Genomic DNA, 13,539 nt, shown 5'->3' on the forward strand with positions numbered 1-13,539 from the left:
ACACACACACACACACACACACACACACACACACACACACACACACACACACACACACACACACACACACACACACACACACACACACACACGGCACACACACTCCTGCATACACACACACTTAGATTAATTGAGAAGGAATCATGTTAGTGTGGTCATACTCTGATAGTCTCTTCTGCTTCTATACATAAATGACAGATAATGCACTTGAGTAATGATATTCTACCTTCATACACATGATGGAATGAATCAAATTAGTTCTGATGATGAATTCTGAAAACTTCTATTCTCTCAGTGTGTGTGCGTGTTTGTGTGTCCAGAGAAAGATTCAGGTAGAGTAAGTGTTAATTCTATGTTTTGTTAATGGATGAGCTTGTCCTCATGGGGCAATAACATACAGCGTCTTCGGAAATTATTCAGACCCCTTGACTTTTACCACATTTTGGTACGTTACAGTCTTGTTCTAAAATTGATAAAAATATTTTTTTCTCAGCAATCTACACACAATACCCCATAATGACAAAGAGAAAACAGGTTTTTAGAAATGTTTGCACATTTATTAAAAATCAAAAACATAAATACCTTATTTACATAAGTATTGAGACACTTTGCTATGAGACTCAAAATGAAACTCAGGCGCATCCTGTTTCCATTTGCCATCCTTGAGATGTTTCTAAAACTTGATTGGAGTCCACCTGTGCTAAATTCAAATGATTGGACATGATTTGGAAAGGCCCACACCTGTCTATATAAGGTCCCACAGTTGACAGTGAACGTCAGAGCATATCCAAGCCATGAGATCAAAGAAATTGTCCATAGAGTTTCGAGATCGGATTGTGTCGAGGTACAGATCTGGGGAAGGGTACCAAAATACTTCTGTAGCATTAAAGGTCCCAAAGAACAGAGTGGCCTCCATCATTCTTAAATGGAAGAAGTTTGGAACCACCAAGACATTACCTAGAGCTAATTGCCCGGCTAAACTGAGCAATCAGGGAGAAGGGAACCAAGAACCCGATGGCCACTCTGACAGAGCTCCAGAGTTCCTCTGTGGAGATGGGAGAACCTTCCAGAAGGACAACAATCTCTGCAGCATCCCACCAGCAGCATCATGATGTGGTTTTTCAGCGGCAGGGACTGGGAGACTAGTCAAGATCGAGGCAAAGACGAACGGAGCAAAGTACAGAGATGATGCCCCAGAGCACTCAAGACCTCAGACTGGGGCGAAGACTCACCCTCCAACAGGACAACTACCCTAAGCACTCAGCCAAGACAACGCAGAAGTGGCTTCGGGACAAGTCCGTAAATGTCATTGAGTGGCCCAGCCAGAGCCCAGACTTGAGCTTGAGCTTAAACATCTCTGGAGAGACCTAAAAAAGAGCTGTGCAGTGACGGTCCCCATCCAATCTGACAGAGCTTGAGAGGATCTGGAGAGAAGAATGGGAGAAACTCCCCAAAAACATGTGTGCCAAGCTTGTAGTGTCATAACCAAGAAGAATCGAGGCTGTAATCAATGCCAAAGGTGCTTCAACAAAGTACTGAGTTAAGGGTCTGAATACTTGTGTAAATGTCATATTTCAGGTTTTTAAGAAATTATCAAACATTTCTAAACCTACTTTTGCTTTGTCATTTTGGGATATTTTGTGTAGATTGATGAGGAACAAAAACAATCTAATCCATTTTAGATTAAGGCCTTAACATAACAAAACGTGGAAAAAGTCAAGGGGTCTGAATCCAAATGCACTGTAGAACCTCCACCTCCACACACACACACACACACACACACACACACACACACACACACACACACACACACACACACACACACACACACACACACACACACACACACACACACACACACACACACACACACACACACACACACACACACACACACACACACACACACACACACAAATGAATTGGTTAGATTGTGTGTGTTGGTTCCGTTTTATCAGAGTGATCACTAGAACAGTAGGCTAGGCAGACACAGGTCAACTGGACCAATAAAAATACATGTATTTGTTTCAATACCACATGCTTAAATTGAGTATGTACATGTATGTCAGTGTGTTATACCTGAGGGCTTGTCTTGGTTGCAGTTCAGGAGTGTTGGGTCTGCTCTGTGCTTCAGCAGCTGGCTAACGATGCTTGTCTGCAGGGAGAGATGGATCAACAGAGACACACACCTTCATTATTTCAGAGAAAATCAAAAAAGACATGGAACTGCATTAGATCACATCTTGCATGCCTTCCTCCCCAAATGTCCTTGCTGTGTTCCATATCTACAAAAACAGTTGTCTGATATGTAGCTGTCATCATCTCCTCTCGCCCCCAGTCTCACCCTTCCGTCTTTCTGCCTCAGATCTCTTTATTTTCCTCTGTTGGCTTATATAGATACTTATGTCACTTCAATTCAATTCAAGGGGCTTTATTGGCATGGGAAGCATGTTAACATTGCCAAAGCAAGTGAGGTAGATAATATACAAAAGTGACATAAACATTAACAGTAAACATTACACATACATTACAAATGTCATATTATATATATATATATATATATATATTGTATATATATATATAGTGTTGTAACAATGTACAAATGGTTAAAGTACACAAGGGAAAATAAATAAGCATAAATATGGGTTGTATTTACAATGGTGTTTGTTCTTCACTGGTTGCCCTTTTCTTGTGGCAACAGGTCATTTCACCCAGTAGATATGGGAGTTTATCAAAATTGGATTTGTTTTCAAATTCTTTGTGGATCTGTGTAATCTGAGGGAAATATGTCTCTCTAATATGGTCATACATTGGGCAGGAGGTTAGGAAGTGCAGCTCAGTGTCCACCTCATTTTGTGGGCAGTGAGCACATAGCCTGTCTTCTCTTGAGAGCCAGGTCTGTCTATGGCGGCCTTTCTCAATAGCAAGGCTATGCTCATTGAGTCTGTACACAGTCAAAGCTTTCCTTAAGTTTGGGTCAGTCACAGTGGTCAGGTATTCTGCCACTGTGTACTCTCTGTTTAGGGCCAAATAGCATTCTAATTTGCTCAGTTTTTTTGTTAATTCTTTCCAATGTGTCAAGTAATTACCTTTTTGTTTTCTCGTGATTTGGTTGGGTCTAATTGTGCTGCTGTCCTGGGGCTCTGTGGGGTGTGTTTGTGTACAGAGCCCCAGGACCAGCTTGCTTAGGGGACTCTTCTCCAGGTTCATCTCTCTGTAGGTGATGGCTTTCTTATCCAAGGTTTGGGAATCGCTTCCTTTTAGGTGGTTGTAGAATTTAACGGTCTTATTCTGCTCTGCATGCATTATTTGGTGTTCTACGTTGTACACAGAGGATGTTTTTGCAGAGTTCTGCATGCACAATTTAGTGTTTGTCCCATTTTGTGAAGTCTTGGTTGGTGAGCGGACCCCAGACCTCAAAACCATAAAGGGCAATGGGCTCTATGATTGATTCAAGTATTTTTAGCCAGATCCTAATTGGTATCCTCTGTCTCACTCTCTCTGTATCTCTGTCTCTCTCTTACTCTGTCTGTCTCGCTCTCTGTCAATTTAAATTATATTCAATTCAAAGGGCTTTATTGGCATGGGAAACAGATGTTTACATGCCAAAGCAAGTGAAATAGATAATAAACAAAAGTGAATAAAAAATGAACAGTGAACATGTATGTAAACCAAGATGGCGTAGCAGTCAGACGTCTTGTCGTGTCGTGTCCCTTGTATATATCGTTTTGTTTTTTTAAAACATATTTTTCTTCGCATATCTTTTAAAACATTTTGCTAAACCGCAACTTCTAAATACTCTCCTGCAACCCGCCTCACCCAATGTAGCGCGGATTGTCTTTTTTTTCTAAAGTATTTATATTTACTTCGGATCCGGAACCCCTCAACTGAAGCTAACCAGCTAACTACCAGCTATCAGTCAGCAAACAATTGCTAGCGGTCTTCAGCTAACCGGTCATCAGCTAACCTTTAGCGCAGAAAGCTCTCGCCAGTTCGAACAATGCAACTCTAACCAGAGCATAACGGACCTCTTATTTATTTTATTTTTTTATCCCCGGATTCCCACCGGATTCCCACCGCAAACGGAACATTTTCAGCTGGATCTTCACAACTAGCTAACTAGCTAACTGCAACCCCGGATGATTACTCCTGGCTAGCGTTTCCATCCATTTAGCTTGAAGCTAGCCCGGCCAGAGCTCCTGTGCTACCACCGTAGCATACTCCTGGGCTACAATATCCGGACCCACGACCGGTCTATCGATGTCACCGCATGAAGAGGCATAAACAGACTCACCCCATCGCGACGTCCCCCAAAGGCTAACTTTCTAGCCCTTGCTATGTCCTTGCTTGCTAATTCGGCCTGCTAACTGCTAGCTTGTTTAGCCCCGGTCCGCTAACTGCTACCTTGTTCAGCCCCGGCCTACTAACTGTTAGCTTGTTAGCACAGGCTTGCTGACCGTCTGAATCGCCGCATCCCAACCACTCACCGGACCCATATTTACTTTCAATCTCTTGTTGATTTTTAATTCGATTATACCTTCTGGTAACCTGCCTCACTCAATGTGATACGGAATCGCTATTATTTTTAAATTTTAGAACACATTCAAGAACCTCCAGAAGCTAACCAGCTAACTACCTACAAGCTATTTAGTCATTGTTAGCCACTGCTAGCGGCCTTTACCTTCTGCACAGCCAGCCAGTTATCTTAACCTGGATAATACTCGCCAGTCTAGCTTCCCTGTCCCACCCACTGCTGCCCCCTGGACACTGATCACTTGGCTACATAGCTGATGCATGCTGGACTGTCCATCAATCACGGTACTCCATTCTGCTTGTTTATGTTTTATCTGTCGGCCCCAGCCGCACTCAGGCTCTGTGTGTAGTTAATCCGACCCTCCCTGCCGAGGCAACACCATTTTACCTGCTGTTGTTGTGCTAGATGATTAGCTGTTGTTGTCTCACCTACTGTTTTAGCTACTGTTTTAGCTAGCTCTCCCAATTCAACACCTGTGTTTACTTTATGCCTCGCTGTATGTCTTCCTCAAATGTCAATATGCCTTGTATACTGTTGTTCAGGTTAGTTATCATTGTTTTAGTTTACAATGGAGCCCCTAGTTCCAGAGATACAACCTCTCTCATCATCACCCAGTGCCTGGGCTTACCTCCGCTGTACCCGCACCCCACCATACCCCTGTCTGCGCATTATGTCCTGAATATATTCTACCATGCCCAGAAATCTGCTCCTTTTATTCTCTGTCCCCAATGCTCTAGGCGACCAGTTTTGATAGCCTTTAGCCGCACCCTCATACTACTACTCCTCTGTTCCGCGAGTGATGTGGAGGTAAACCCAGGCCCTGCATGTCCCCAGGCACCCTCATTTGTTGACTTCTGTGATCGAAAAAGCCTTGGTTTCATGCATGTCAACATCAGAAGCCTCCTCCCTAAGTTTGTTTTACTCACTGCTTTAGCACACTCTGCTAACCCTGATGTCCTTGCCGTGTCTGAATCCTGGCTCAGGAAGGCCACCAAAGATTCTGAGATTTCCATACCCAACTATAACATTTTCCGTCAAGATAGAACTGCCAAAGGGGGAGGAGTTGCAGTCTACTGCAGAGATAGCCTGCAAAGTAATGTTATACTTTTCAGGTCCATACCCAAACAGTTCGAACTACTAATTTTGAAAATTACTCTCTCCAGAAATAAGTCTCTCACTGTTGCCGCCTGCTACTGACCCCCCTCAGCTCCCAGCTGTGCCCTGGACATAATTTTTGAATGGTGAGGCCATCCAGCTTCAGTTTGGTCTGTTAGGTGACCTAAACTGGGATATGCTTAACACCCCGGCAGTCCTACAATCTAAGCTAGATGCCCTCAATCTCACACAAATCATCAAGGAACCCACCAGGTACAACCCTAAATCTGTAAACAAGGGCACCCTCATAGACGTCATCCTGACCAACTGGCCCTCCAAATACACCTCCGCTGTCTTCAACCAGGATCTCAGCAATCACTGCCTCATTGCCTGTATCTGCTACGGAGCCGCAGTCAAACGACCACCCCTCATCACTGTCAATCGCTCCCTAAAACACTTCTGTGAGCAGGCCTTTCTAATCGACCTGGCCCGGGTATCCTGGAAGGACATTGATCTCATCCCGTCAGTTGAGGATGCCTGGTCATTCTTTAAAAGTAACTTCCTCACCATTTTAGATAAGCATGCTCCGTTCAAAAAATGCAGAACTAAGAACAGATATAGCCCTTGGTTCACTCCAGACCTGACTGCCCTCAACCAGCACAAAAACATCCTGTGGCGGACTGCAATAGCATCGAATAGTCCCCGCGATATGCAACTGTTCAGGGAAGTCAGGAACAGATACACGCAGTCAGTCAGGAAAGCTAAGGCCAGCTTCTTCAGGCAGAAATTTGCATCCTGTAGCTCTAACTCCAAAAAGTTATGGGACACTGTAAAGTCCATGGAGAACAAGAGCACCTCCTCCCAGCTTCCCACTGCACTGAGGCTAGGTAACACGGTCACCACCGATAAATCCATGATTATCGAAAACTTCAACAAGCATTTCTCAACGGCTGGCCATGCCTTCCGCCTGGCTACTCCAACCTCGGCCAACAGCTCCCCCCCCCCTCCCCTCCCCCCGCAGCTACTCGCCCAAGCCTCTCCAGGTTCTCCTTTACCCAAATCCAGGTAGCAGATGTTCTGAAAGAGCTGCAAAACATGGACCCGTACAAATCAGCTGGGCTTGACAATCTGGACCCTCTATTTCTGAAACTATACGCCGCCATTGTCGCAACCCCTATTACCAGCCTGTTCAACCTCTCTTTCATATCGTCTGAGATCCCCAAGGATTGGAAAGCTGCCGCAGTCATCCCCCTCTTCAAAGGGGGGAGACACCCTGGACCCAAACTGCTACAGACCTATATCCATCCTGCCCTGCCTATCTAAGGTCTTCGAAAGCCAAGTGAACAAACAGGTCACTGACCATCTCGAATCCCACCGTACCTTCTCCACTGTGCAATCTGGTTTCCGAGCCGGTCAAGGGTGCACCTCAGCCACGCTCAAGGTACTAAACAATATCATAACCGCCATCGATAAAAGACAGTACTGTGCAGCCGTCTTCATCGACCTTGCCAAGGCTTTCAACTCTGTCAATCACCATATTCTTATCGGCAGAATCAGTAGCCTTGGTTTTTCTGATGACTGCCTTGCCTGGTTCACCAATTACTTTGCAGACAGAGTTCAGTGTGTCAAATAGGAGGGCATGCTGTCCGGTCCTCTGGCAGTCTCTATGGGGGTGCCACAGGGTTCAATTCTCGGGCCGGCTCTTTTCTCTGTATATATCAATGATGTTGCTCTTGCTGCGGGTGATTCCCTGATCCACCTCTACGCAGACGACACCATTCTATATACTTCCGGACTGTCCTTGGACACTGTGCTATCTAACCTCCAAACGAGCTTCAATGCCATACAACACTCCTTCCGTAGCCTCCAACTGCTCTTAAATGCTAGTAAAACCAAATGCATGCTTTTCAACCGGTCGCTGCCTGCACCCGCACGCCTGACCACCCTGGTTGGTTCCGACCTTGAATATGTGGACATCTATACAGTCTGGCTAGACTGTAAACTCTCCTTCCAGACTCATATCAAACATCTCCAATCGAAAATCAAATCTACAAAATAGCTTCCAACACTCTACTCAGCAAACTGGATGCAGTTTTTTACAGTGCCATCCGTTTTGTCACTAAAGCACCTTATACCACCCACCACTGCGACCTGTATGCTTTAGTCGGCTGGCCCTCGCTACATATTCGTCGCCAGACCCACTGGCTCCAGGTCATCTACAAGTCCATGCTAGGTAAAGATCCGCCTTATCTCAGTTCACTGGTCACGATGGCAACACCCACCCGTAGCACGCGCTCCAGAAGATCATCCCTAAAGCCAACACCTCATTTGGCCGCCTTTCGTTCCAGTTCTCTGCTGCCTGTGACTGGAATGAATTGCAAAAATCGCTGAAGTTGGAGACTTTTATCTCCCTCACCAACTTCAAACATCTGCTATCTGAGCAGCTAACCGATGTACATAGTCTATCGGTAAATAGCCCACCCATTTTTTACCTTCCTCATCCCCATACTGTTTTTATTTATTTACTTTTCTGCTCTTTTGCACACCAATATCTCTACCTGTACATGACCATCTGATCATTTATCACTCCAGTGTTAATCTGCAAAATTGTAATTATTCGCCTACCTCCTCATGCCTTTTGCACACAATGTATATAGACTCCCTTTTTTTCTACTGTGTTATTGACTTGTTAATTGTTTACTCCATGTGTTACTATGTGTTGTCTGTTCACACTGCTATGCTTTATCTTGGCCAGGTCGCAGTTGCAAATGAGAACTTGTTCTCAACTAGCCTACCTGGTTAAATAAAGGTGAAATAAAAAAATAACAAAATAAAATTACGCTCAAAAAAGTTCCAAAGGAATATAAACATTTCAAATGTCATGTTATGGCTATACTGTATACAGTGTTGAAATGTCATGTTATGGCTGTACTGTATACAGTGTTGTAATGTCATGTTATGGCTATACTGTATACAGTGTTGTAATGTCATGTTATGGCTATACTGTATACAGTGTTGTAATGTCATGTTATGGCTGTACTGTATACAGTGTTGAAATGTCATGTTATGGCTGTACTGTATACAGTGTTGTAATGTCATGTTATGGCTATACTGTATACAGTGTTGTAATGTCATGTTATGGCTATACTGTATACAGTGTTGTAATGTCATGTTATGGCTGTACTGTATACAGTGTTGTAATGTCATGTTATGGCTATACTGTATACAGTGTTGTAATGTCATGTTATGGCTATACTGTATACAGTGTTGTAATGTCATGTTATGGCTATACTGTATACAGTGTTGTAATGTCATGTTATGGCTATACTGTATACAGTGTTGTAATGTCATGTTATGGCTGTACTGTATACAGTGTTGTAATGTCATGTTATGGCTATACTGTATACAGTGTTGTAATGTCATGTTATGGCTATACTGTATACAGTGTTGTAATGTCATGTTATGGCTATACTGTATACAGTGTTGTAACGTCATGTTATGGCTATACTGTATACAGTGTTGTAATGTCATGTTATGGCTATACTGTATACAGTGTTGTAATGTCATGTTATGGCTATACTGTATACAGTGTTGTAATGTCATGTTATGGCTATACTGTATACAGTGTTGTAATGTCATGTTATGGCTATACTGTATACAGTGTTGTAATGTCATGTTATGGCTATACTGTATACAGTGTTGTAATGTCATGTTATGGCTATACTGTATACAGTGTTGTAATGTCATGTTATGGCTATACTGTATACAGTGTTGTAATGTCATGTTATGGCTATACTGTATACAGTGTTGTATGGTTATGGCTATACTGTATACAGTGTTGTAATGTCATGTTATGGCTATACTGTATACAGTGTTGTAATGTCATGTTATGGCTATACTGTATACAGTGTTGTAATGTCATGTTATGGCTATACTGTATACAGTGTTGTAATGTCATGTTATGGCTATACTGTATACAGTGTTGTAATGTCATGTTATGGCTATACTGTATACAGTGTTGTAATGTCATGTTATGGCTATACTGTATACAGTGTTGTAATGTCATGTTATGGCTATACTGTATACAGTGTTGTAATGTCATGTTATGGCTATACTGTATACAGTGTTGTAATGTCATGTTATGGCTATACTGTATACAGTGTTGTAATGTCATGTTATGGCTATACTGTATACAGTGTTGTAATGTCATGTTATGGCTATACTGTATACAGTGTTGTAATGTCATGTTATGGCTATACTGTATACAGTGTTGTAATGTCATGTTATGGCTATACTGTATACAGTGTTGTAACGTCATGTTATGGCTATACTGTATACAGTGTTGTAACGTCATGTTATGGCTATACTGTATACAGTATACAGTTGTAACGTCATGTTATGGCTATACTGTATACAGTGTTGTAACGTCATGTTATGGCTATACTGTATACAGTGTTGTAACGCATGTTATGGCTATACTGTATACAGTGTTGTAACGTCATGTTATGGCTATACTGTATACAGTGTTGTAACGTCATGTTATGGCTATACTGTATACAGTGTTGTAACGTCATGTTATGGCTATACTGTATACAGTGTTGTAACGTCATGTTATGGCTATACTGTATACAGTGTTGTAACGTCATGTTATGGCTATACTGTATACAGTGTTGTAACGTCATGTTATCATGTTATGCTATACTGTATACAGTGTTGTAACGTCATGTTATGGCTATACTGTATACAGTGTTGTAACGTCATGTTATGGCTATACTGTATACAGTGTTGTAACGTCATGTTATGGCTATACTGTATACAGTGTTGTAACGTCATGTTATGGCTATACTGTATACAGTGTTGTAACGTCATGTTATGGCTATACTGTATACAGTGTTGTAACGTCATGTTATGGCTATACTGTATACAGTGTTGTAATGTCATGTTATGGCTATACTGTATACAGTGTTGTAATGTCATGTTATGGCTATACTGTATACAGTGTTGTAATGTCATGTTATGGCTATACTGTATACAGTGTTGTAATGTCATGTTATGGCTATACTGTATACAGTGTTGTAATGTCATGTTATGGCTATACTGTATACAGTGTTGTAATGTCATGTTATGGCTGTACTGTATACAGTGTTGTAATGTCATGTTATGGCTATACTGTATACAGTGTTGTAACGATGTGCAAATAGTTAAAGTACAAAAGGGAAAATAAATAAACATAAATATGGGTTGCATTTATAATGGGGCTTGTTCTTCATTTGTTGCCCTTTTTATTGTGGCAACAGGTAACAAATATTGCTACTGTGTTGGAACACTGTGGCATTTCACAGCATTTCACAGATATTGGAGTTTATCTGTCTCTCTCTCTGTCTCTCACAAAGCCTATTAATCCCCCCCCCCCCCCAGGGTTGCGACAAGCAACACCTGTGTGATATGTGAGGTTAGAGATGTGTGATCTGTGATTTGTGTATGTGTGTGTTATTTGAAGTAGGTGTAATGCGTGTAATGTGTATGATGCGTGTAAGGTATGTAATGTGTGTGATGTATGTAATGTGTGTAATGTGTGTAATGTATGTAATGTGTGTGATGTGTGTAATGTATGTAATGTATGTAATGTATGTAATGTGTGTGATGTGTGTAATGTATGTAATGTGTGTAATGTATGTAATGTGTGTAATGTGTGTGATGTGTGTAATGTATGTAATGTGTGTAAGGTGTGTAATGTATGTAATGTGTGTGATGTGTGTAATGTATGTAATGTGTGTAATGTGTGTAATGTGTGTAATGTATGTAATGTGGGTAATGTGTGTAATGTATGTAATGTGTGTGATGTGTGTAATGTATGTAATGTGTGTAATGTATGTAATGTGTGTAATGTGTGTGATGTGTGTAATGTATGTAATGTGTGTAATGTGTGTAATGTGTGTAATGTATGTCATGTGTGTAATGTGTGTAATGTATGTAATGTGGGTAATGTGTGTAATGTGTGTAATGTGTGTAATGTATGTAATGTGTGTGATGTGTGTAATGTATGTAATGTATGTACTGTGTGTAATGTGTGTAATGTATGTAATGTGGGTAATGTATGTAATTTATGGTGAGACATGCCAATGGATGGCATGCCCAAGGCAGCATGTGAGAGATTGTCTGTCAATGCCTGATCCACACACACACACGCATACACAAGCAAATCACAATGAGATGAAAATGACTAAGATCACAGACATGGCCATGCATCAGTATGACACTGGTCTGTTTGAGCAGGGGTCCCCAAACTGTGGGGTGTGCCCCCTAGGAACTCAGTCCAGTATCAAACTTACTTTTGAAAGTTGTGATAATATAATGCAAGGTACAATTTAGAAATGAAGTAGTGCATCATCAGTTCCTTTTGTCATGTTCGTCATCATGCTAACATTTTTTTTATTTCATTTTTTGTTGTTGTTACTGTTGTGGGGGTCAGGTGAAGAAGTTACCGAACTCCTGTATTAGAGTATGCATCATAGCTCTGTGCCATATTGACTTGCTACAGTACATCCTCCTCTACTCCCGCTCTGCACTACTAGAGGTCAGAGGTACGTGAGAGTGTGTCTTTTATTAAACACATTACTTATGGTCTCAAAATGCGTTCAGCTATAGTTCCTCTCTGTGTCTCTCTCTCTCTCTCTCTCTCTCTCTCTCTCTCTCTCTCTCTCTCTCTCTCTCTCTCTCTCTCTCTCTCTCTCTCTCTCTCTCTCTCTCTCTCTCTCTCTCTCTCTCTCATGCTATAAAATCAATTTTGGAGTAAAGTATAGAGAGTGACTCAGCATATTCTACCACAGTGTAACCTATGACTGTAACCTGGATTCACATTGGGAACAGCGGGCCAGGTTACAGGCCACAGTATGTCCACAAGGTACACCCTCACATACTCCCGTCAACACTTTATAAATGCACCCCCATCACGTCACTATCGTCACGGTAGTGACCCCCTGGCTGGGGTCAAATGTCAGATTGAACCAGGAAAATGTCAGGGAGACGTGAAAGTAAGTGAAGGAGAAACAGAAGCCTAATAAGCAACAGTAATAGGCTACAGTCCATGGGAGTCATTTACCCAGGATAGTGAAATATTAGCCTATTACGTGTGCCAGTGAAATACCGGCTATGATTACACAGGGTTCGCTGAGTTTACTGTATAACAGTATGAGCTAATGCTACTGTGACTCAAGCAAACAGCACCCAGCAACAGTATGACCCGTAAACAACAGAATACTACTGACCTCCGTTCAGTACTAATGGGGAGTGGAATTAAGAGACGCATGAAACACAACTGTACTTATAGGGTACAGTTTTACATCCTTTTGAGTTATTAATTAGATTACCTAGTCTAATTACATAACCCTTTTACTTAACCTATAAAACATACTTGTAATATAAAGTGTTGCAGAGATGAGGCTGTTCCCTTCTCTCTGAATGTGCCTGCTGATGCTAAAGTGAGTGACAATGCTGCAGGTATACAGTATGTGTCAGTGTGTAGTTCGTATGCAGAGTGCCAGCGCCAGGCTCCAGCGGGAAGGGCTCAGACGGGAAGGGCTCCAGCGGGAAGGGCTCCAGCAGGTAGGGCTCCAGCTGGAAGGGCTCCAGCAGGAAGGGCTCCAACGGGAAGGGCTCCAGCAGGAAGGGCTCCAGCAGGTAGGGCTCCAGCGGGAAGGGCTCCAGCGGGAAGGGCTCCAGCAGGAAGGGCTCCAGCAGGAAGGGCTCCAGCAGGTAGGGCTCCAGCGGGAAGGGCTCCAGCAGGTAGGGCTCCAGCGGGAAGGGCTCCAGCGGGAAGGGCTCCACCAGGAAGGGCTCCGGCAGGTAGGGCTCCAGCGGGAAGGGCTCCAGCAGGAAGGGCTCCAGCAGGTAGGGCTCCAGCGGGAAGG

At 42.7% G+C, this 13,539-nt stretch overlaps 1 protein-coding gene across 1 annotated transcript in view; it reads right to left on the reverse strand.

Moving 5' to 3' along the window:
- The window catches only part of LOC124045622 (unconventional myosin-XVI-like), a 217,297-nt gene that overhangs the window by 103,023 nt on the left and 100,735 nt on the right, over window positions 1-13,539 (reverse strand). The window contains 1 exon segment of the mRNA XM_046365059.1: window positions 2,080-2,155. Within this exon segment, the coding sequence (XP_046221015.1) occupies window positions 2,080-2,155 (76 nt within the window).

Source organism: Oncorhynchus gorbuscha, linkage group LG01 (assembly GCF_021184085.1).
Source record: "Oncorhynchus gorbuscha isolate QuinsamMale2020 ecotype Even-year linkage group LG01, OgorEven_v1.0, whole genome shotgun sequence".
In the NCBI taxonomy this organism is placed as follows: domain Eukaryota; kingdom Metazoa; phylum Chordata; class Actinopteri; order Salmoniformes; family Salmonidae; genus Oncorhynchus; species Oncorhynchus gorbuscha.